Here is a 25905-nt window from a genome sequence, read left to right as displayed (position 1 = left end):
GCGGCGTCAAAGAACTACTGATATTAAAAACTCCCACATAGTTTGTAGAGATAAGATTCGTCTATAAATTGCAGCTGTTGTAACAGAAGTGATTCAGTTGTTTTTATTGACTGTACAAAAAGTAATCAAAATGCAGTCCTTAAAAGTCGTGTTTGTTTTCCTCATCGTCCTGGTGATCCAACAAGCCAGAGCTGTTCCCATCAATGGACAGTCGGATGTAAATATCGAATATTATATATATTTTATTATCTTAAACTTTGTGTTTTTATATGCACAGAATGATTATGTTCAACCTGAAGCCAGAAATCTTTTGGGCGATGTCCTGGGAAGAGTTGGCACTGGACTGGGAGATCTGGCAGTAAGTCATATTTATGTTCTTATTTATATTTAATTATTTTATTTTATTCGTATTTTTTGCAGAATGCTATTACCAGTCTTCGTGTTCAAACAAATTCCGTTTCACAGGGCAGAGATATTTCAATGAGTAACAAATTTTAATTTTAGTTAATAGTCCTACTAATTTTAAAAATATAAATATTGAGACAGCAAATTAATCTTATATATACTTCAAAATTCGCTGGGGGTCTTTTTTTATATATTTTACAAAACTAAAGAAAAGGCACAAGCCACAAATTCCCGGAATAAGCTATGTTACCTGATCAATCAATTAAAACATGCTGCATATCGATTTGGAATCATTAATCACTCAATTACAAATTGATAAAGTATTAGTTCACCTTGGAGATAAGGATTGGCCCCTATAAATTCAGCGAAGGTAGCCGAAATAATTCAGTATTTTATTGTTAGAAATAAAGAAAAGAACATGATGTCTTTTAAAATTTTCACACTTTTCGCTGTCCTTTTGGTGGCCCAACAGATCTCAGCTGCTTCCCTGGGCGAGCTAATGGGTAATGTGACCGATGTGGCTGTGAGTGGACAAAAGTTCCTCCTCCAACTGGAGATTGCTGTAGGTGCTTCCAAGTCGGATTCAGTCGCGACAAATACCACTGCGGATATACTCTGCGATTTGGGTAATTCCTTGGTGGACCTGGCTGTAAGTTAAACTTGGAATAATTGATTTTTTATAATTTATTACAAGAATTTACATATTTCCTTAGACCTCTATTACCATTGCGGAGAGTAATGTTCAGCTAGGTTCTTCTAATGTTCTTGGGGATGTCCTGAAGGGTATGGGAACTGGACTTCAGTCTCTGGGAGTAAGTCTCTTTAAGTAGTTTTAAAAAGTATTTTCTAATTACATAATGTTTTTAATTAATTCAATATTATTACAGAGCTCCATTGCCAATGTCGGTAACCAAATAAAGGCCACTGAAAACTGGCTAAATAACTCTTAAGAACTGCTGCTAATCTGACAAATAATGAATTGGATTCCCCTCCAAAACACTTTCAAGCAGTTCAATTAACAAATAAATATTCAATCGTTTAAAACAAACTATACTAAGTGGGCTTCCTTTGTGTTCCAATTTGGGCATAAAAACCATCAACAAGTTGGGCACCAATTAGTTGGGTTTTGGTGAGTTGTTTTGAAATTTAAGAACCATAGGCAAGGTCAAGTTCCAGTTCAAAAATGCGTGCATCTGCTCAAAGACCGAGATCTGATATATCCAGGGATGGCTAGAATAGAATGTAAAAAGGGGTCAAATGATACGAAATCGGAACACGTGATTGCCAACAACATTAGGGGATCAGGTTACACGAAAAAAATACAAATAAAAGCCAGCATAAGGAGAAGTAGGAAGCGCCATACACACATGGTGGCTTTTGAATAATTTTTATTATGACAAGTAGGTTGTTGTTTTCTTCCCCAGGCCTCTCTAAAATTAGGTCATCCGGCGGGGAGTGAGTAAGAGGTATAGGGGGGACCCCTACTCCGGAAGACATGCCATAGTCTGGTATCCAGAACCCTCCATTAAGTCGCTTTATCGAGCGGCAAATTTCAATAATTCCTACCGCTTCAAAAATATATCTTTCGGTTCACCCTCACGACTCACGGCCTGCACGACTCTGGGGAGAGAGTGACCTGTAATTATGAAAATTAACAAACATTTTGGTAATTAATTTCGGCAACCAAAGGGTTACCTCCCAACGCCAACGTGGCACCCATAATCCCGCATCAATTAAAATGCAAAGTCCGTAGTCCCCACCCAAAAGAAAACATGACTGACCGAGGTGCGTGTGACCACTAGTTGGATAAATATTAAAATAGACAAATATTCAGGGGATAAAATATTATGGAAATAGAAGATTTGAATACCCTTTTAGGCCTTTTGAAATGTGTTTCAATATTGGGTATAGTTTCTAAAATTTATTTAAAATATATAATTTATAGTTCAAGGAAAGTACATATATATTTCCTATTAAAGATTTTTTATAAACTCCATCTATTTTTATAAATTTTATTTACTTTTTTCTTTTGTTTACAAAACCTTTCAAAAGTACAAAAAAAGAATATTTAAATATTATTCAATTTCATTGTAACTTTATACCCAGACGTGTCTGCCTAATTATGATTCCCATTAAAACTCACCCTCACAAAAAAGGGTATAAATATGATAATAGAAATCGCTTTAATAATTTGTGACACTCTTTGTCCATCAAGTTGGCCGTCAGGGTTTTGGCCATTAATTGGCGGTTTGACAGCTGGAAGACCTCAAAGCGGTTACCATGGCGTGGGTGTGATTCGGTAATTGAATCACACAACTCGCCTTGTTTCTCTCAAAACAGTTGCTTTCAAAATACTAGGAAGAAATAAAATTAAATCAGGAAATAATAATAAGTAATACTACAGAAATTAATATGATTTTAAAGGTGTTATTTAATACTCTTAACTAGCGACTAGAATAGGTTCAAATATTAAAAACTTAAGCTTACTAAATAAAAGAAAATCTTTAAAATTAGGCTACATAATTTGTAATTCTTCTACATTTACTTATTTAATAACAAATGAAACAAGAAAATAAACTTACTACAGAAGGCCGAAGTATGTATATGTATATACCCTTGCTGTTTGCAAAAGAGTTATAGGATCAAATCGGAAATCGATCATATTTATGTTTAAAATATTCACATTCTTTGATTTTTTTAATTTATTGATATTTTATATGGCAAATCAAAATTTACAAAACTTATAACTAGGACAAAAAAAACAATTAATTTCAATTCAGAAAGTTTTCATTTCTTAGTTTTTATTATGTTAACAAATCTGGATACTCAGTTAAAAATTTATTACAAGTTTTTTTTTTTAACATTTAAGGGTCGGCGTCTGCAAAGGCGATATTTATCTATATATTTTTATGACAATTTTTCTATAGCCCACAGTTTAAAAAACTCATAACTTATCCAAGAAAGCATTAATTTCAATTTGGAAAGCTGTTCTGTGCTAATTTTTAATAGGTTAATAAATCTGCATTTCTGTATTTAATTTTTAAAATATTACAATTTTTGTCAATTTTTCATAATGTCAACAATGTAAAAACCTGTTATAAAATTATGAAAAAATTTTGAAAAAAAAAATGAATATTTTTCCTAGGTACCTAAAAAGATTCGCCTGTTGATTCTGATCAAAAATATATATGATTTATATGGTCGAAAATGACTCCTTCACTATGTTTTAAGCTTTTGACTGAAATTATAATACCCTGCAAGCTATAAATATTCGCATTCTATCGGTCAATTTATCTATAAGTCACAGCTTAAAAAACTCATAACTTAATCAAGAAAGCATTAATTTCGATTTGGAAAGCTATTCTGTGCTAGTTTTAATTAGGTTAATAAATCTGCATACCTAAATTCAATTTTTAAAATATTAAAATTTTTGTAAATTTTTTAGAATGTGAACAATGTGAAAACCTGGTCTAAAATTTCGAAAAAAAAATTATCAAATTTATTTTTCTTTCCTAGATGCCTAGAAAGATTCGCCTGTTGATCAAGAATATATATGATTTATATGGTCGGAAATAAATTCTTCACTGCGTTTTAAGTATTTGACTGAAATGCAGGTATTAAAATACAATTTTATTATTCAAAAATTACACTAAGAAAATTTTCTTAAATTAGCTTATAGTAAATGAAATATTTTAACTGCACTTATGGCATCATGGGTTCTATTTTTTCTCCCACAGCTGTACGTACATATGTGAAACATGCACTTAGCTCTATCCCATTCGGGGGAGTGTGTGTGTGTGCAAAAAGTGTACTCTTTGCGACCAGGACAGTGAAACGTGCAAAAAAAAATCGTGCTGGCCCGACGACCGGTTTTTGGCCAGTTTCTATGTTAGTGGTCAAGGTCTAAGGAGCATCAGACATTCGGACATCGGACAGAGGAGCGGCTGAGGGAATGCAGCCAAAGCGGAATAAACAATAACAGCAGGCTGGCAGCAGTAGAAGCAGCAGAAAAGAGCGCAAAATATAGAATATATATGCGAATATATATAGAAATGGGCAACAACAATAAAAACCACAAAAGAGCGGAAAACAGAACCAAAAGGAGTCACGAGAATTGCATAAACAATGTATGTACAAAGTCTGACAGGGTATAAATGTACATAAATACACATAAATCGAGTTGTATATATAGCAGGGTCCCAAAGTCATGACAGGGTACCTCAAGACGACATTGAAAATAAACTTAAATTCAATAAGAATCAGTTAAATATTAAAGGTAGTTTCTTCAAAGCTTAAGGGTAAAATATTTATTTAAAATTATTATAGCAATAAAGCAAATAATTTAAGGCATCAGTAAAAATTAGTTAAAGTAACATCCAGCTCAAATATGTTCGTTTGAATTATTTTCCATGAAATATTTAATATATATCTTTATGCTAAAAACACCGATTTTTTTTAGCTTAGATATTAAAATTTAGTACTATTGATATTTAACAACATTTACTTTAGGATTCTTGAAAATCCTCATCAGCAGCTTTATGGTAACATAAAACAAATATTTTCTCTATAACTTACAGAATATATAAAACATATTAAAAAATATTTATAATATACATAACAAATTATTTATATTACATAAACAAATATGTTTAATATATTAAAAAATATTTTTTTTTAAATATTATCAAATTCAATACCATTAAAGCACGTATAAAATTCTTGCCAATGTTTATTCCCATGTTAATTTGTATTAATTGTTTATAAAATGTGTCACTTATATTTCATACTCCATAAGTATATTTTTCTTGCTAAAAAATAACCACTTAGTTGAAAAGTTCTTATTTATATAATATATTTAAAATATTTTTAATAAGTGTTTGTTATTTTTCTTAAAACGTCCTTTGTAAATTATCTATGTTTAGTTAACCTGAAAGATCATACCAAAATTATTATTATTATTACTTTTTTCTAAAACACTTTCTTTAGATTTACAATTTAAATACTTTTCTTTAACAAATTCTTTCACTAGCTATCATTAAATATTCGAATTTCCACAGGATGTAACACCCTGCTTTTCCTCACAAGGGGCACACAGCACATGCATCATGCAACATGCAACAGCGGCGTGATTGCAACGCAGCGAAATAAAAAAAAGGCACCATCTAAACAGGCATATGTGCATCGTTAAAAATAAAATAATAAACTGCATATATTAAAGGGAGAACTGCAATGGTGTTTGTGTGTCAAAAAGGGTTGCCAAACCACTCCTCGAGGTACATAAGAAATACACACACACACACACACCCAGGACAGGAGAAATCCCTATGGAAAATGTATATATTTTTTACCAGCCACAAAAACTGGTTTTCGATTACGTCGTCGTATAGCTCATCCCCCCCTCTAACCAGAGAAGCCAAAGGTTGTCTTATCGATCCTCAAAGCACAGAGGCACTTGACCAAAAGTAAAAACTAAAAACCAAATCCCAGATCCCGATGCCAGATCCTCAAGAGAGATTCGAATAGGTTTTGGTAAAACTATCGATGCACGTCCACGTCTCCGATTTCTAACTGCTGCATTAATCGTCACAATTTCAACTGTCAGCTGTCACTCACGATAAAAGTTTTTTTCGGGGGTTTTGACTATAATTTGCGACACTTGACACGCACACATCAGCAAACAGCTTCATTAAAATTAATTAATGCTTAGGCACACCTTAGATACACAATGAGAAAGGAGTTGAAACTAGCTGAAGGTAGGGATAATAATTTATTTTTGTAGGGGATTCTTTTTCAGTTTTAACTTGGGTACTTTTTAGTTTCTATTTAACGAGACTTAGATTGTATATATACGTTCTTAAATAACTAAGAGACTTAGATTGTATATATACGTTCTTAAATAACTAATTTATCCACAAAATAAATAAGATATAACATAATATAATAAAGACATATACAATTTGTCAAATAATTCTTTGCTAAACGAAATACTTTAATTCCAGCCATAAACATTAAAAAAGAAAATATTGTTTAGATTAAATATTCATCATCGTTTTGAAGAATTAATTAATTTATTTATTTATATATTATTTATTTATATATTTACATGTCTTTATTAAAATTTCCTTTTTAAACGGACAGCAAAAAGCATGAATACGAATTATAACAAGAAGCTTACAAGATTTCTTTAACGGCCTTATAAATATTATTCATATATATATAGGGCATTTAAAAAAATTAAAAAAAAATGCTATATGTATGCTACAGACATAAAATATTATTAAAGTAATAAAAATCAAAGTTCTTTACATATTAATTGCATTTTTCTAGGTGTAAGAACTCATAGAATCACCTCCAGGACCCCAAAAACTGTGTGGGGGCAGCAGGGAAATCGACATCATTAGGGTCATATCAGTTTCCAGTGTTTGTACCTCATCGGGGCAGCCGAAACAAAAAAAAAATGTGCACAAATTAAATTAAATGAAGTGAGTGTGAAAATGCTGCAGGTGAAAAGCAGGGAGGGGAAGGAGAACTATGTGGCTCAAACGTTGAAACGCTGAAATAACCAAACGACGGGGCCTGGTCAAAAGGAAACACGCTCAAGTGACTTCCAACTTGCCACCAAAAATAAACCAAAAAAAAAATAAAAAAAAAAGAACCCACCTTCATTTGGTCACCTGTACCCTCTGGTGTCTGCCTGTTGATGTTAAATCAAGATAAGCAAATTGTTGCCGAAAAAGTAGAGGCACAAAGGAAGCGATTTGGACGTTTTAATGATGATAGAGCATGACACAGAATAAATGAAAATGAAGTGTGGAAAAAAAAAATTCATTTAAATTGTGGAATCAGCAGAACTGCCCAGAAAAAGTTGTTCAAGAGATTCGCTGCTCTTGATTAATGGATTTGAAAGGATTATGTGAAAACACCCTTGGAGAAAGATCCAATGACAGGCACAATTGTGTTCAAGTGAATTTATTAATTAAATAAATTCAATAAGAAATTATTTAATATCTCAAATATATTATTATCAATTCATATATTTTAAATAATCATAATATAATTATCATTAAAATGATTAAATAAGGGGAGGAGGGGACGCAAAAATGTTGGTTGGTTGCCATCCCACAGGTAAAGGAACCGCTCCCGGTCCAAAGGGTTCCATTTCTTCCATATTCATCGGACACAATGGTAGCTCTCCATTATCCTCCTTCGCCGACGGCTCATCAACGTATGGATTCAAACGAATTTGTTGATTAATCCAATCATGAACCTTGGCCACATTAGTGTAGACATCGGGAAGGGCATCCTGTCCGCAGTAAATGTGCCAATTGACAATGCCCACCTGCTGAAACTTTGAAGGATCTCTGGCCAAAGGACATACAAGTGGATAACCATCTTGTTCGCACATATTCCTTCCAACTCCTCCGCCGGCACACATCAGGCTACCATCGACCTCGAAGGATGCTCCAAGCCAACGTCGAAAGTCCTGTTGACAGGTTGCAGTTGGCACTATCTGCATTGGGAATGTCCCCATACCCGATCCTTTGGCAATGCATTGAGTGAGATCCAAGTTCCTTACCGATGTGAGAGTGGCCAGAGTAATGGGTTGAATTTCGGTGGTGAATTTAACAGGTTTCTTAAGGAACAATAAGGCCAAGTTGTAGGCCCCCGATGTACGACTGAAGTTGGGATGGCGCACAATCGACTTGACACCATATTCCTTGAATGACTCCATACTAGGATTAAAGGACACTCGGATCTCGCTCACATTCCGATCTTCAAATGGTTTCCAAGCAGTGAGCACCACATGGTTGGAGATTAGGGATCCACCGCCAAGAGTTTGGCTGCACGTCCAAATGGCAACAAGAGATGAAAAGTTCTCCCGGCTGTCCGTTTGCGTGCCTTCCAGGGCAAAGTTCCAGCCCTGGGCACAGGAGTAGGCCAGGATGAGACACAGGATCGAAAGTAAACTCCTGAATGGTGACATCTTCAACACTTGTGTTTCAATAACTCTCTGATGACTCTGGGACCAAGTCTCTCATTATTTATAGTGAGACTCATTAGCGAAATGCTGATGTTGATAAGAAATATTGCATTTCAAAAGAACTGAGTTTCTGTCGAACTTTGTTTACTAAATATAGACATTCAACAAGAAATGAGATAAGCTTCAATTGATACATAATTATAGACACAATCAGTTGGTTTCCAAATAAGTATTTGCAGATTTGATTCCCAAGAATTATATAATAACTTTATATATATTATAATAATAATAAGATATTTGATGATTACAAAATCTGGACGTGTGAGATTTTAAAATTCTTTATGTTTATATATAGAAGTAAAAAATCCCAAAAAAGAAAAAATAATAGGATCACTATATCTTCATGGATCTCTATCAGTTCTAGGTAAATATTCACTCACTTTTTATTCCCAAATTATTTTTTGAAGAATTTTTTTTATCTTTAAAGAAAATATTTCCAAATCATTATAACTCGAAACGATCATAAAAATTAAGCAAATTGGATCCACGTCCTCTACACATGTATTCGCACATTTTGTAACTTTAGGCAGCTCCTGATGTTTCTCATAAACAAAAGTTTCGATAATTATTATAATTTTGTTTTATGCTCCGTTTGCTTGCACTTCTCATCCCTCTTTTTGGGTTTTGATCGTCTGCCTGTCAAATTGTCGTTGTCATAAAAAAATATGTTCAAAAATGTCAAAAAAAATATGAGTAAACGTCAAGTGTGTGTAAATGGTGGGTATATATGTACACTGAAAACTTAAATACTTTAAAACAAATATTATTTTTTATAGTTTTAAAGCAGTAAAATCAAAATTGTGGATAACTTCATTATGATTGTAGTTGAAACTTAGTCTAAAATTAGTCTTAGGCACAGTTCGATATAAGAAAAATTATATTTATTTATCGCACATATATATTTATCTCAATGTTAAGATATCGAATATCGAAAAAATATCGAAGAAATATTAAATTAATTCTTATAAAAGAAAGATACTTTAGTTAAGATATTTCTTATTTCAGTGCAATTATACAAAGGTGTGTTTTTACTATATTTTGAATATGCACCTTTTCTTGACAATAATTTTTTGCGGTTGCTCAACCTGTTTCACCTGGACGAGCTTCCCCTGAAAACCCCGAATAAAAACTGTGGGCATGGTTCATTATCATCATGGTTATTATAATTATAATTTGGTGTCTGCTCTTTTGGGGTTTCCTTTTGGCAAGAACAGGGGCAAGTGCATTTAGTACTGGATAAAGCAGATTTAATTTATCATTTTTTTTTTTTTAATTTTCATTTAGAGAGACAGAGCTTCCTGTTATCCTTTTTGCTCCACTCTTTTGGGAACCCCCTTCTAAGCAGCAGATTCTTAATGGGCAGCCAGGCGTCTCAAGGTCTTCTCTGTCAACTGATAAAGAGATAATGTTGCACAAAAAAACGCAGAGAAGAGAATATAAGAAGAAGATTTGCAAAAAGTGAAGTAGCAACTGTCTGCCACACACTCGCACACACACTCAGTAACAGAGAGTCATGATATCATCGAAGAAACAGAAACAGAAAGCACCGAAGAAGACTGCAAAAAATACAGGCAAACCGCAGAAGCAGATATTCACGATAAAGTAGGAGGAGAAGGGGTCCATAAAGGGGGAGTACACTAAACGAAAATCTGCATAATTATTCAGTATTAAATTCTGTTATAATAGATATAAATATTACAAAATCAAACAAGTTTTATACAGTTAACGAGGTTACTTAACCTACTTATCAAACTAAAAATCTTGTTCTGCTATTATTGAATTGTTTTATATATAAAAATAATTTGCAGTTATTCCTAAATGTCACCAAAATTTATATATATATATTTTTTTAATATCAAAAATATATTTTCTTAGTAAGAAAATAAAATTAGTTGTCAGTTTTACCTCCCAAACTCTGATCACTAAAATAATTTCAAAGATCATATAGATCATATATTTAATACTTCCTCTTCTCTGAATCATAATACTCTAAATCTTATATAGCTCTATCTTTAAGATTTCAAAATATATATAGATATAAAATAAGTACAATATTACATCATAGTTTTCGTATTATATATTTTGTTCAAAGACTATATACATTTTTTTTCTTACTGTAAATACCCCAACTGACAAGCGAAAGAGACGGCTAAAGACTCATTTATATCCCCACTCCTCGCACACTCCTCTCAAACACACACACACACACACTGGCACATCGGGGCAAGTTCAAGTTTGAGAGGCAGGATAGGATCCCATTCAAGGCCCCCAAACCAGCAGACAGCCGAAGCAGAACAATGGGCGACGTACTGAAAAGGGGTACTGAAAAAAATAAAAATAAAGAAAACAAAAATAAAAAAAAATTGCAAACAAGTTTCGCTTTTATTTAGTGCCCAACAACAACAGCGCCAACTTTGCAGATTCCCCCCATATCACACTGGCGCAGAATTCCACTCCACATACTATATAGCCTTATATAGCAAGGCAACTTGGCTATGTATCCAACTTTATACACCGATCTCTGGCGATCCATTGGATGCGAACGAATGTTCCAGCTTTACGTGCCACAGCATAAAAATGGAACAGGCAGCTGAAAGTGAGGATACAATTGTGGTTGGAGTTATAGGATCTATTGAAAAATACAGATATTTTGAAGGGATTTATATATTTTAAATAGATATATCTTTTTTCTGTTCATTCTAAGTCAATAAATCAAAGAGAGGTGATCAGAAAGTATCTATATATCGAATCCTTTCGATAGCAATTAAACAATATACGAAAAATATACGAAAGTAAGCTTTTTGGAATATTTTATGATAATATCAATAATATTTTTCGATTTACCAAAGTTTTTGACCTCTTTGATCAGGAAGTAACTTAATATATACAAATTTATGCTATTTGTTTGATATAAAAAAGTTTATGATATTAAAGTCGTATGTATATGATATATGCAGGATAAAACTTTGATTTTTATAATATTATTGTATGTTCCTTTATTGTGAAATACCTTCCGAATACTTTGCCTTTATTTTAACCATTTTGAAGTTTACTATATCATATCTTATCCGAATGAGATGAACCTAGGTTTCTTGGAAGCCCTATTATGTAGCTTTATAATGATACCAACAAAAGCATTCTGAAGTTTAGCATATGCCTAAAAAATTCTTGTAATAAGATATATAGAAAAAGGTATACTAAAAGCTCTATTATCTAGCTCTATAGTGATACCCGCATCTGTAGAAGAAGCAGCCAAAAGCGAAGGCGATCGCACTTAATGCTCCACTGATTGCACAACGATCGTTGAAAGGGAGAATGCAATATACAAGAGGCACCAAGAGGATTTCAGGGGTATTTAAGGGGCATTTAGAGGGGTATACATATACCATGGAGGAGGGAATGATGCAGAAGACACAATTGTAGCCCACAGTCGGTGTCAGTAGGTAGATCCCCATTCCGACCATCATCATCATCATCAGTCGTGATCTTTGCACTACATATAGTAAGTAGTATATGGCATGTGCATCTATGTGTGTCACAAGGAGCTGAAATTAAAGTAAGGCAGGAGGTTTCTCGGACTGCCGACATGTGCGGATAGAATAGATGCCCCTCTGCCTCTACTTCATATAAGATTTTCCACCTTTAAACAAAAAAAACCGCATACAATGGGCATTTAATTATTTAACCCTTCCACAATTCCCCGCAAAGACAGACATCCTAACCAACTCCATCTGGTTGCAACTTTGTTGCAATCTGGTTGAAAATTTTTGAGTAGACTAAGGGGTACCCAAAATTTTAAAGGAATAATTATCAATAGATTTATTCAAGGAGTTATTTAAAATGTACTATATTATAATAATACTTGAAGGCATAAATATAGAATTAAATATTAATCTTGAAATTAAAATAGAAGAGTTGAAGGAAGGAAATTGAAGATTATAGTTCTTACAAGTTCTTTAAACCTTCTGGAATATTACTCTAATATATCTTTTCACATAACTCTTGTACTTTAAAACTTGTTGCAAAGATTCCGAAACCACCTTTAAGCCTCCTTAATACCGATTGTAATGAAAAGTGATTTCTCAGCCATGATGAGGTCTCCTCTTCCAGCTGCCGGCTGATTAATCGCGAATCGTGATGGGGCTATCGGCTTGGGATCACGTTCCAACTCCAGCTGAGATCTCATCCCTCCCTGCTCTCCCTGCCAGCGGAGGATACTCCACAGCCTTTTTGCGTGATTGCGTTATAAATAGTACATCGGTGTATTTAGATCTTAACTCAGAGATATATGTGTATATATATATATAATGTATATGATGCCTTTGGGCCCTGTGGGCGGTGTGGGGTCGTCAGAAAACTGATGAACTGCAATGGGAAAATGGAATTCTTGACGTCCGCTAATTGGAGTCCTCGCCCCGCCGACATTCTTAAATGATTTATTCCAAATATTTACACTTGCTTCTGGGCCTTATAAATCTCTCCCCGACAAATGCCATTTAAATGTTTTGTTTTTTGTCACGCGATTGGGGCTTGGTAGAGGGTTCCCCATTATAGTGGCTTTCCTCTAAGCATGTGGTTTTTATTTCATCGTGACACAATGTCCAAGACCCCCAAACGAAAATAAATATAAATACATATAAGTGTCAAGTTCTGGCTGAGCTCTGTTTGGATCAGCGATCGCCATAAATAATGATATGGTTTCGAAAACCACTTGAGAGAAACTCTTTTGTATACACAGAAATATGAGTGTATTGGAAAAAATATATACAAACCTGTAAAGAAATATTTGTGCTACTATTCATGGCAGTAGATTGAAGATGTATCTTTTAATACTTAGAGTGCTCCTAAAACTATAAAATATATTTATGGTTATATAGTGAAAATATAAAAGTTAAGAATTTTCTTATATTATATAGGTTAATCCAAGGTTTTTAAAACCCCTTTAAAATGCCCCAAAAAGTAGGCCATATATTTTGTTCAGTCTAAATTTCATTTCCGCTTACATTGTAAAATGTTGTTTCATCATTTTGAAGTCTATTGAATGAGATTTTAAAACTCTAGTAATTTATTTATAACTTCAGATTATATATTAAATTATATTTTACCTAAATTCTTTATTTCTGAGTTTATTAAATACCATAAAATATTTTCTCTCTGCATTTACAAAGCACCATTTCCGCGAACTCAGAAGAATCAAGAGTGTTTGTTTTTTAACCCATGGATCGAAGCGAACAATAATGTTTTTATGTGTTTTCAGTTCGAACAAAAAGGGAACCCCAAATTTCAGGGTTCGCCTGCAATGGCAGATAACACAGGACCTCAGGATCCCTTCAATAAATCAAAGGCCAGCAACAAAATCCAGAGTTAAACTTATGGCCTCCAATGTCGTGCTGACAACGGCCACCTTTAACCCTTTTCCGCTACTTTTACTAATTATGCTGCGAGTCTGGAATGAGGGAAAAAAAATATAAATAAATTTTTGAGAAACGACTTCTTATGGTGTTTTTTTTCCCCGACAAAGACTTCCCCTTGATGGACGACACTCTGGGGAACGTTTTGTCCAACAATTTCCCCGCCCACAAGCAAATTGCTTACGGGGCAAAAATGCAAATCAAAATGACAAAAGCAATTAAATTTAACCCATTTCCAATGCGCAAAAAAAAATGTTTCACTTTTTTTGTGGTTATTTCATGTGGAAAATGTACTGCATCATGGGGATTTTTTCCTGGACCAACAGTTGCAGGAAAAATTATATAAAAAATGGTACAAAAAACTAGACAAAGAATGGAATAAAAGGTTCTCTTTTAATTATTTGGCGCCTGCATGTGTCTCAATTTAAATTAGCTGCCAGGATTTTCCTATGGCTTCCCGTGGAAATTAAAATTCAATTTAAAAATGCCACGAAAAATAGGAGTGAAAAAATCTGGAGAAAAAAGCTAAACAAAAGTGGGCTAATTTGGTTATGGTACCCTCAGGGGTGGTTCAAGGTCCCGAAGTTCAAAGGGTTGCCTTTTGGAAATTAGTTTTAGAATTTATGGTGCAACCTTTTCTTGGGGGGGGGGGGGCAGGGGAGATGAGCAGCATTTAACGCGCCTTTCAATTGCCATAAATATGATTTATGATCGCTTGCATTTAATAAGGATAATTTTCATTATTTCAGTGCCACTGAAAAGGCAACGCAGCATCCCATTCCGTGGTTCACACCCGCCCCAATTAACACACAATTGCAGAAGGGGGAGCTACACCGAACTCTCCTCTGAAGTCCCCTCCATGGCTCCATGGTCCAATCCAATCCAATCCCATCCAATCCCGGGGCAACTATTCATCAGTCATGCAATCGCCGCCAGCTCCTCCGTTGCGATCCTCAATGACATCGAAATGTGCGACCGGCATGCCGGGAACTTCGACAGACAGACAGCTCTCTGGCGAGGCCTCCAAGATGAGGGCGGGTTCCCCCCCTCCCCCCACCAGAAAACCTTGAAACAAGTCCCAGCGACAGCCAAAGGGCTGGTCCCTCTTCAGTCTCTCTGTCTTCTCAGCTCCATGGTACACGTTTCTGTCCCTACCCCCAGATCCCCTACCTATGTGAGCAATGGTCCCTCGGTTCCTTTGGTCGCGGGATCAGCCCAAAGGCGGTGTGCAAAAGTAAACAGCAAAGGCAAAGGGTACAGTGGTTACAAGTCATGGGATTTAGAAATTAAATTAAATTATTTAGAGATCAAAAGAGGTATTTATTTTTCGAATTTAATTTTCGAAAAAGAAAAGCTACAACTTGATTAGTTTCCAGTAGTTTCTTTATAAATTACAAGAAAATAAAAGTCTCAAAAAATGTTTTAAATATAAATGTATAAATATGTAAAATATATAAATTTGAATACCTAAATTTAATAACATTCACCGGATAGTTTTCCAATATATTTTAATATATTGATCTAATATTTATCTTTATATTCGTTAAATACATTATTTTTCAATGTTTTACAACTCAATATATTGAACGTTATAGATATATTTTTGGACTATTTATCATTTTATATATACATCCCTAGTTTCAGGCTCTTTTTTACACTTTCCCAGCTGTGATTTCTTCCAATTTAAAGATATAACTAATTAGAAATATTATCATCACCTGTAATAAAGTGCAATAGGTCTTAGTTAGTTTTTTTTTTAACCATTATTTTTACTTTGATGAGCTTGTCAACCTAATATTTCTTGGGTACGAAAAGGTATTACATTAAGTGTCCTTAAAATTCCCAAGTTCGAATTCGGTGACCACAATCATCAGCTTATACTTAAACTTAGGACACTATGCAGTTGCTCCACAGAGTTCGGGATGCCTTGGCACGACGCCTGGCCAGAACAAACATTGTTAGCACTAAATGTCGTCGTTGTCTTCTCCCCTTATGCCCCCCTTAACCCTTCCCTGGTGTTGCCTTAACCCCGACCCCTGCCCGCCCCTCCCCCTTTTGGGGCAATATTTACACGCGGTGCACGAAGTTGCAATGTGAATGTTGCTGGTTTTGCTAGTTGCTCGTTGCTCGTTCCTGTTGCTTGTTGCTTTTACTTGGTGTCGACAGATACGCCAAGGCATTAAAGTATAAAAATAAGAACGTCTTCCTGCCCGCATAACCCTTCCTGCCCCACCAGTTCCACCACCACCCCATTCTTCTTTTTTTTCCGGGCCTTTTCTGGCCTTTTCATCTCCTTTTCGTGGGAGCGCGACTGCACTTGAAATTGCATTTGCCTCGGCCTGGCCTTGAAAATGGCTTCGAAGTAAGAATACAACAAAAAAAAATCAAGAAAAACTGAGAAACTTTGAAATCTCTCACTTGGCCCGAAGTCTGGCAGCAGCGGCAAATGGAAAATCACAAACGAAAATGAAAAGAAGAAGCTTTTTGGCCATAAGTAAAAGTTGCTGAACCTAGGAAAAACATTAGAATAAATGGGTGGGAAATATGGATGCGAAATTATGAATTGAAAGCAAACAAGAAAGATGTATAGCTTTCAAAATATGTCTATGTCTATGTCTACCTTAATTATTAATAATTAAATGTTTATTATGTTTATATTCTTTAAATTGAAATATATATATTTATTGTAACATATACCATAATGTACATCAAACCATTTTCAAATGAATATTATAACATCTATAATAACCTGTAAGTTGATCCTAAACCTAAATGCAGAAAGATAAGCAGAGACTTCCCCATACTTATACTGTTAAATTTATTTAGAAGAGCTTTTTGTTAAATATTAAAAGTAGTTTTCCTAAAAACCTCTTTTCATTTCTGTGATTTTAATAACTTTTAGTCCTCCCATTAAATCTTTCTAAGGTTAAAGCAAAATATCCTCTTAGTCAGGAGCAAATGTCCTCACCTGCCATGACACGACACAAACCACTCAAAATTAGAGATGCAAAATGGAAGGTACTCCCTATTCCTGATTCCTGAATCCTGATTCCCCTTTTTTTCCCCTCAGGTCATAAATTTGAAGTGTGCAATTTCTCTAATATCCAATATACCAACAACTGCCAAAGTTTTGTGGGAAACCAAAGTCTTCAATCCCCATCGAAACTAACCACTGACCCACTCGAAAATTGGAAACAGAGGGTTCCCCTTGCACTGGCCTTAACATCGAAGTTAAAGCCTGGCCAGAAGGCAAAAACCAAATGGCAAGGCTCTGAATAAGGCACTGAGCACAAAAATATATAGAAAATATTAATAAATAATAAATAAATAAATGTATTTAGCAAATTGACAAGGTAACTATATAAACTTAACCAAAAAGGAACACCTATAAACCCAAGAGAGGTCTGTTTAAAAATGTAACCAATTCTACTTTAGGGAACCCCTTAAATAAGTCCTATTTAAATTATATATAATGAATATTATAAATTATTTTAATTATATGTTCCTAAATACTTTTCTTAGTGTAATCCCATATTCTGTATATTCCTGGCTTTTTGGTCTGATTCTCCTTTGGGTCTCTGTGGTTTGCCTGCATTTTTGGTCATGGCCTTTTGGCACTGCTGCACATTAATTATTGTTTATGTCCGGCCAGACAATGCAACATGGTCCCCGGACTGGCGGCCGTGTCAAGTTCAAGGGTTCATTAAAAAGGGCCCCAGACAATGGCACTTGGTTGGAGCAGCAGAAGGAGCCCCTCCATCCTTTGCTTCTCCACTTCTCAGCCTAAGATGAATGCAAAAGCCTACACCGGATGCATCCGAAGATAATTTCAGATAGAGGCCCGGGTTTATTTTCTAACCATTTTCAGAGTTTCTTTATATTTTTTTGAAGGTAGGTGCAGCTGGGGCCCGTCGGCGGCAACTTACACTCGCACTCGTAATCCCAATTGTCGGCTTTGCATTTGCTTGACGATACGTGTGACCCTAATCCGTATCGACATGTCGCTCAACTTAGATAATAAAGTTGTACCCAACCCCAGACTATGACGACGACGACGACGACGGGATTGTCTCTCAATCCATGGTCTGGGTCGGGGTCTCACTCCGCTTCGAGACGAGATTGTTAGACAAGTCGGCTGCTCCTATGACAATAAAGAGACAACGACCCAAGACAGCTTCACTCCACACTCCCAAAATGGCTCTAAGAGACACTGAGAAAAAAATCTGGAGACTATAAAATACGAAAAATATAAAAAATAAATTATAAAAACGAAGAAATAGATATTTTCTGGAGACTACAAAATACGGAAAATATAAGAAATAAAATATAAAAACGAAGAAATATATATTTTCTGGAAATTATACTAGTTCTAAATAATATTTTTATGATAGTTCAGCAAGTACTTCAAAAAAGTAACTTGGATTATATACCGTAAAACTGATGACTTAAAAAATTATATATATATATATATATATTATATTTACCATTTATATTGTATTATAAACTATTCTGTTCAGGACCTTAAGAGTCAATCGATATCCTAGTCCAAAATTCGGTGCCCAAACTAGTTTTAAGTCATATTAAAATAAAAAGTTGGGAATTATAAGTGTGGAGTTAAAGGTTGATTTTATTTTTATTGACCTTAATACACAAATCTAAACATTAACCACATGATAAAAGTGTTTTCTTAAATCAATAATCAAAATATCAAGTATGGTAATTTGTATGTTTTTAAACTCTAATTTTCTCTAATTCTCTACTTTTAATTTTTTTTCAGTGCACCAAAACCAAGCCCAGTCGAGCAATTTTTAATCCAATTAAAGTATGGATTTATGAACTACTCGTCTGTGACTGCAACTGTTGCAACTGAGGAAGGTAAAACCCTTTTTATGGCCAGTGCGTGCTTCAGAGACTGAGAGAAAGGGTTAAAGAACCAGTGAGTTGATAGGGAGAAATGGGGAAAATAGGGAGAAATTGAGAAAATAGAGAGAAATTAAGAAAATGGGGAGAAATAGTGAAAAAAAATTGGAGAGAATTGGAGAAAATAGGGGGGAAATGTGAGAAAAGTAAGAGAATTTCAAAAAATAGGGGAAGAGATGTGAGTAATACTTTAATGGCTCCAACGAGTTGCAAATTATCATTCAACTTTCCTCCTCTGCTGTCGCATTTCAAGTGCACTTCACTCGATGACAAAACGGTGTGAAGGTAGAAATCCGCAGAGAAGTGCAGAAAATCCAGGTAAAAGATAAAACCGCAAGAGACTGAAATAATTACACATTTTACCCTTTCGAAAAAGGTAGCAGCCAGATGACAGAAAATGAAGCAGTCGAGAAGTACGTGAAATTGAGATGATTTAAATAATTTCAACAAGAAATGGACAGAAGAGTGAAATAAAGAATTTTAATTGACATTCATTATTTTTTAACATGAAAATACTATAAATTCGTAAAGGAAGAGCCAGTGATATTTTATAAGGGTGAAAATAAAGTTAGTTGAGTGAATGTTTTAAAAATTTTAATATGAAAGAAAACAGAAGTAAATAATCCAACTATTACTTAATTAGAAATAATGTTTAAAATCCTTTTAAATGCTGGAACTCTTTTTAAATAAATTCCTTTTTAATTTCTCTAAAATATTTATTAATTTAAATCTTAAAAAAAAACCTTTAAACCTCATAAAATTAACACTTTTCTTTCGATTAACATCTCTCAGTTCCGGGACAAAAAAAGGAACCTCTTTGGCATCTATTCATTCATGGTAACTTTACCCTTTTCTAGGGTTAAGACCTGCAACTCTTTTTTTCTTGCACAATGGAAAAGTCGAGAAGGAATTATCATAGTAATCTTGATAAGTAAACGCACACATACACACACATATTCACAGTGAGTGAGTGAATGTATGCGTAATTAGCATGCACGCAAATAAATTGTTAGCAGTTGCGGGTTAAGCACCATGGGCGTGGTGCCTAAAGGGGGGTACAAAGGGGGGTTGGTCTGCCGCTCGATTTAACGAGCTGCGACTGCAGCGGCGACGACCGAGACAGAGACGGAGATATGGGGGGCTTTCATCAACGCGTCAGTTTTGTGCCTGGTTTGACTTCTCCTTCCTTTGAACTCCCCTTTTGTTTGGCACTGGGAAAATATTTTGTTTTAGTGAGAGAAATTTGAATTAAAATTAAGAAAATAATATATATACAAATATTATATATTTTTAAATATATCTTTATAAAAAAATATATACAGTCGAGTCCCGATAATTCGAAATGGCAAGGGGATCACTTTTTTTACGAATTAGACGGGAATTCGATTTATCGAGATTTCTATTTAAAGGGGCTCAAAAATGAAAGAGTCGAATAAACGGGGTTTTTACATTTCACATCATGTTTACATATGTATTTAGCTTTATTAAAATTAAACATGTACATTCATTTGTACGTTTTTCAAATTAAAGGAAAATTAAACAAAAAATTAACAAACAAAATTAAGCAGAAACATTAAATTATTAAAAACGAAAATTTATGCTTTAAAATAATTGGTAATTTTTGATAGCTTCGTGTTTTTTTTCTTTTATTTTTTCCATTGCGTTTTCTAAACCTATTAGGTTGTCAAACACACTATTTGGCACATCATGAGTCGAAAAATAATGTTTAAGTTGAGGAATTAATGCTCTGGTTTGTAAATTCTATAAAATTTCTTCTCCGTTCTGATGTCTGCAAAATCTAACGTCGCTTTAACTACAAAATATTTCGCATCGCATTACGATTTATAAGAGGTTTCGAAACAAAATTACGATTTTTAAGAGGTTCAATATTCTTTGCGTTGCGCCAAATACTACGAATTAACGAGGGGACCAAAATGTATTGAATTTTTACGAATTAACGACTTTTTTTTCAAGGGGACAGAATTTTTTACTTATTATCGCGATATTCGATTAGCGGGGTACGAATTATCGGGATTCGACTGTATATAGTCCACCGATTCGTCATGCTCCGACTTATATACCAGTAAAATTATATACAAGAATAACTCCATAGATCATTGAAATAGATTAAATTTGTTCCAAAACAAATCTCGCACAACTGTGCATATGATTCCCAACAAGTTCTAACATCCCTGGAACGAAGTGAGTGCTGCCGGCCAAGTTTCAGAAATGTGTTGTGTTACAAAAGTTGCAAGTCATTGTTTATTAGTGTTCAAAGTTAGTAAGTGAACATACATACTTACTGATCAGAGTTACTTACTGGTCATAGATACTTACTGTTTAGAGTTACTTACTGCTCAGAGTTACTTAGTGTTCATTGATACTTACTGATCAGAGTTACTTACTGCTTAAAGTTACTTGCTGATTAAAGTTAAATTAAATATCAGCTCGCTGCTGCTCTCTGCCTCTCCCCCACTCTCGCTATGTTAATCGCTCTATGTTATGCTCTATGCTCTATGTTAATCTCTAGAGGCAACAGCTTCTCTCCCACGCACTCACATTCTCTTCTCTGCTCTGCTCTGCTCTGCTCTGCTCTGGTCTGCTCTGCTCTGCTCTGCTCTGCTCTGCTCTGCTCTTCTCTGCTCTGCTCTGCTCTGCTCGCGGACTATAAATAGAGGCGCTGAGGGCCCGCGCTCCTCAGTCTGTCCTAGGGGTACCTAGTGTTAACATCTCAAGTGATAGTGCAAGTGATCAGCCTTCGGCCTAAAAATATGACGTGGCCAATGCAATACATCTGGATGACTAGGAAGAAGCTCCCTTTGGATGGTATCAGCATTTTTGGTCACAACACTGGAAGGAAGTAAACAATGACGTGTCCTCTACTGCGGTAAGTCTTAAACATGACATTTATATTACATATGTATAAATTACAATGGCGCCCTAGCAAGGATATTCAGGATACTTTAAGAAAATTACTTTAAAATTAATTTATATTTTATTTTGCTTTACAGCAACCAAAATATATGATAGTTTCTTTCCGTGTACCCTTTCTGTTGCCCTTGCACCCTACAACCCCCTTGTTGCCAGCCCCTTCCCTTAGACCCACCACACGCATTTGAAGAATTATGAGGCGATGGCAACGCACATTTCGCCGAAGGAGCTAGCAACAGCTACAAATCTCCCCAGAGGCACCTTCACCCCCAAACCCCTCCCCCTCTGGCTCCTTGCCTGGTCCGACCTGTCCCCTGCCACCCACCTTCCCCCCTTTTCCACCTCTTTTCTCTCCGCCACTTTTCTCTAACCAGACGCGGTGCATGCAACGTAGCGTTTCAATTTATGCGAAGTGATTCGTCATGCGGTTAACTTTAGAATCCGCACAGCCAAAGACCCATGCATACTTGAGATACAGTGGGTATTCATTAAAGATCTATATAGGATTTTAAGTTTTTAGAAAAAATATTTAAGAAAAGGAATGGAGCTTCTCTCAAGTATTTATATATCCTTGAAGTTTCCTATTGAATTATGATATCAAATCGAAAATAGTTCATAACAAAGATTAAAATATTCCAATCCTTTTAGTAAATATTTATTATTATTTTTTTATGACAATTTAATCCACAAATCAATATTTAAAAAAAGCATAACTAAGCTAAAAAAGGGTTAATTTTAATTTTAAAAACATTCCCATTCTAGTTTTTAATAGGTTAATAAACCTGCATACTCAGTTTAAAATTAAAAAAAAAATTTAATTTTTTGCAAAATTTTCCTCAATTTTAACCATTATATAATTATGAAAAAAATTGTCAAATTCTTTTTTCTGCCTGAGATGGCTAGATTGATCCGGCTGTTGATGCTGATCAAGAATTATGTATGATTTATAGGTTTGGAAATGATTTCTTCATATATTTAAAAACTTTTGAGTGAAATAATAATAGCCTACAAGGATATATAAATTTTATATAAAAATTTTTTAGTTTTGTTTTCTATATTATGAACTTCTAAATTTTCTACTTATAAATCTTTGTAAGTATTTTAGATCCCAACAAGCTTTAGAAAACTTTAAATGTCTTTGCAAGCTAACTTACGAAAATATTTTTAAAGAAAGTGTTCTGGAAACTTACATACATCCTTCTAAAGAACATATAAGCTATAGGATATTCTATTCTTCTCTAGATTCTTCGTATAATATATCCTTTAAATTGTGTCCTCACTGTCTGCCTTTTGTTGTGGGGAGTCGTGTGGGCTGTGGCCTATGAGTGTTCGTATGTCTGAGTGGTGGCATGGTTCCTCGAATGGTGGTGCTGGTGGTGGTGCTGGTGGTATTGGTGGTGCTGTTTCTGATACTTCTGCTGGTGCTGGAGATGTGGTTGCCTAGGCCCTCAGTCTCTCTCTCTTTCTCTCTCCTCGAGGCATTTGCATATGACTTGGGAGTCAAAGAAGGGCAAAATCCGCAAAGGGCATTGCTGATGCCGGGCCTTGAAAACCTAGACGGCGACAAAGCCCATCGTCAAGTCCAAGGCAGCGGGTGGAGATGGTTCCACAGCAGAAAGAGGAGTGTGTGTAATGTGTGTATGGTGTGTGTGTGGAGTGTGTTTGGTTCGCCAAAACGACTCAATTGGCAACGTTGACACTGCCATTTGTTTCACTTTTCATGCCTTTTGTTTGGGCCAGCATTCTCTTTTGGCTTATCGCTTACTTTGTTAGCCGGGTCTAGAGTTTTTTTTTTTTTTTTGTTTTTTCTTGTCTGCAATTGTTGCAAACTGCAATTGCATTCGCCATGGGTTTGGCCATGAAAAAGTTTAAACACCTCAATGGCCGAGGGAAATGTATTGACTTGCCTCCTTGGAACTCTCCTATTATTAGCAAATAGATGAAGGGGTTGCCGGGTTGATTAGACATTGAGGGACACGCCCTAGTGCACTGGGGAAAAGCTATTAGCTAAATACTTCATTAAATAAAGGAATTGAATATTTTAAACATATAACCTTTCAACCTTTCAAACCTTTCAATTTCATTCATAACTAAGTTAATCTATTTTTTCCCCTTTAATTATCACATTTATTTATATTTTTTATATTATCTATAAACATTTTCTAACTGTGTAGAAGCCCCATGTCCATATCCATCGACTCATCAATTCCCCAGGCGTTGACACCAAACAATTTGTCAAGAAGATAATTTGTTGTTGCAGCTGGTAGAACTTTTCCATTTCTGCAACTCTTTTCCCTCCTCCTTTTTCCCCCCGTTATGTTTTGCCATTGATAAGCGGCTAACGAAGTGGCCATTGTTTGCTCTGGGCCAATTCAGGCCCAACACTCAATTTACTCAACCCGGCCAACAACAGATTGTGGGCCATTCAACCCGCCTCGTTAGCCAATTTCCACATTTTCCACTTGATTCGTTGCAGCGTTTTGGGTGCTGCAAGTACAAATAAATATAAAGATTTCAATATATGTAAATGCATTTTTTGAACAAGCAAAACTAATGAATTTAACATTTTCGTAAATAAAAATTCAAAGAGTTGGTAAGCAAAAAATAAAAAATAAATGGCAGGCAATTGACTGGGCGACCGGTAAGGTAATAGGATAGAAAATAATTAAAGAAATGTAAAAATAAATAAATATTTGGGGAAAAGATGAAATGTAATATGAAAAAGAAAACAGATAAGAAGAATTTAACACCACAACATATATTTTTAAACCTTAAATACCGAATAACAAATTAAATCACAAATAGAAACATAATTTAAGCAAGGTTTTTAAGAAGCCTTTAAGGAAATATTAATTTACAATATACCTACATATAATAAAAGTTAAAGATATCTATGATCAAATCCAGCTTATTTTTATTGCCTTACAGTTTTGTCTATCAAATGATTTAATTTCCAGGAAAACTTTTGTGACTCGCTTCTTTCTTTTTTTTCTAATTTAGATGCCAAGCCGTGACCCTCCTTCCCAGTCACACATTTTCGGGGCACACGCAAAAGTTTCTGGTTCCCGCTCCCCTTATTTTATAGGCGGCACTTTGATTGCTTTAGGCTCACCAAATCTATGGTCGTAGAAAATTAATAGATTCATAAAAAAAAGTGGAAAAAAATGAACAACAAAAAACGGGACCGAACGCACCGAAAATAGGATTTCCAATTTGTGTGCGTAGCGAAGTTTGCTGAGAGATCTTGAGCTGAGTTCGTTTTAATTTGTTAATTTACCACAATGTCCCCGCTTTTTTCCCTTTTTTTATTAATTTTTGTATTTTGCGAGTTTTTTTTTGTATCGCCTAGCTTTGATTAAGCAGATGTTTTCAAGGGCTTTCAAAAGGGAGGCCTATTTTTCACATACTTCGATGACAGGGATTGGAGGTCAGAAGATATGATAAGACCAAGATGGAATTTATGTATTTTATTAGAACTTTTTAATACCCTAATTTTGTGGTTTATTTAAATATGGAAGTTTATCAAATTTAATATATAATTATTATAATATGTTATAATGAATTAATATAAACTGATCAAATTATTATATATTTCAAATTCAAAAACATTATACTGAGGAATTTATTATAATAATTCTATACCATATAAAACTATACATAAAGGTTCCATTTTCCTTTTTAATTTTTCTTTCTATACCGCTTCTTTTTAATAATTTCCTCCTATATAATCACTAACTCTCAAGTATGTTTAGGTTAAGTCATATATCTTTTACTCTAATGATTGACTATTTCATTTATTTATTTATTTATATTTTATTTTCTATTCTATTTCAATTTTAAGAGTATTTCCCATTCCTAGAAACCCATAACCGTTACCATTTAACATGTGAATGTGATTTAAAGCCCCCAAAAATTTTTGCCTGCCTGAAATTTGTGGCTCCTCCATTCGCATCCCACATCCAGAACCACTCCAATCCACTCGGATCCAATCCGCCTGGCAAATGCGTAGTTACGCACTCTGTTCCAGTCTTCTGTTCCAGTCTTCCAGTCTTCGATCCTCCCCCCATTTTGGGGAAGAGTCTTCTCCTACAAAACTGAATAGCAACAATTTGGTTTTCATTTTATAATGAAATAGACGGGGGCCTTCTGAAATGGGCGGTTCCTGGAACTTCAAGCGGATGTGTTGATTTATATGAT

The 25905-nt window shown here is 34.6% G+C and overlaps 2 protein-coding genes across 2 annotated transcripts; one reads left to right on the top strand and one right to left on the bottom strand.

Moving 5' to 3' along the window:
• Nucleotides 1–60: 60 nt before the first annotated feature.
• On the top strand, nucleotides 61–1453 carry LOC110186702 (uncharacterized). Its single transcript, XM_086840695.1, has 6 exons — nucleotides 61–217; nucleotides 278–358; nucleotides 421–479; nucleotides 877–1054; nucleotides 1119–1217; nucleotides 1293–1453. The coding sequence occupies exons 1-6, from the start codon at nucleotides 131–133 to the stop codon at nucleotides 1353–1355; spliced, it is 567 nt and encodes a 188-aa protein (XP_086696821.1). The 5' UTR covers nucleotides 61–130; the 3' UTR covers nucleotides 1356–1453.
• Nucleotides 1454–7477: 6024 nt separating this feature from the next.
• LOC110186277 (phenoloxidase-activating factor 2-like) lies at nucleotides 7478–8389 on the bottom strand. Its single transcript, XM_020955391.2, has one exon. The coding sequence runs from the start codon at nucleotides 8387–8389 to the stop codon at nucleotides 7478–7480; it is 912 nt and encodes a 303-aa protein (XP_020811050.2).
• Between the last annotated feature and the right edge of the window lie 17516 nt (nucleotides 8390–25905).

The sequence above is a fragment of the Drosophila serrata genome, unplaced genomic scaffold (assembly GCF_035046125.1).
Source record: "Drosophila serrata isolate PLE 108 unplaced genomic scaffold, ASM3504612v1 contig_382, whole genome shotgun sequence".
Lineage (NCBI taxonomy): Eukaryota > Metazoa > Arthropoda > Insecta > Diptera > Drosophilidae > Drosophila > Drosophila serrata.
Note: the sequence above shows the minus strand (reverse complement) of the source record. Positions and strands in the feature narration are given on the sequence as shown.

What these genes read in the sequence shown, in the direction of transcription:
- LOC110186702 (XM_086840695.1), top strand. Translation starts at nt 131, where the DNA reads ATGCAGTCCTTAAAAGTCGTGTTTGTTTTCCTCATCGTCCTGGTGATC. An exon ending in TCACAGGGCAGAGATATTTC is followed by an intron (nt 480 to 876) that starts AATGAGTAACAA and finishes GGTGGCCCAACA; the next exon opens with GATCTCAGCTGCTTCCCTGG. An exon ending in ATTCCTTGGTGGACCTGGCT is followed by an intron (nt 1,055 to 1,118) that starts GTAAGTTAAACT and finishes ATATTTCCTTAG; the next exon opens with ACCTCTATTACCATTGCGGA.
- LOC110186277 (XM_020955391.2), bottom strand. Translation starts at nt 8,389, where the DNA reads ATGTCACCATTCAGGAGTTTACTTTCGATCCTGTGTCTCATCCTGGCC.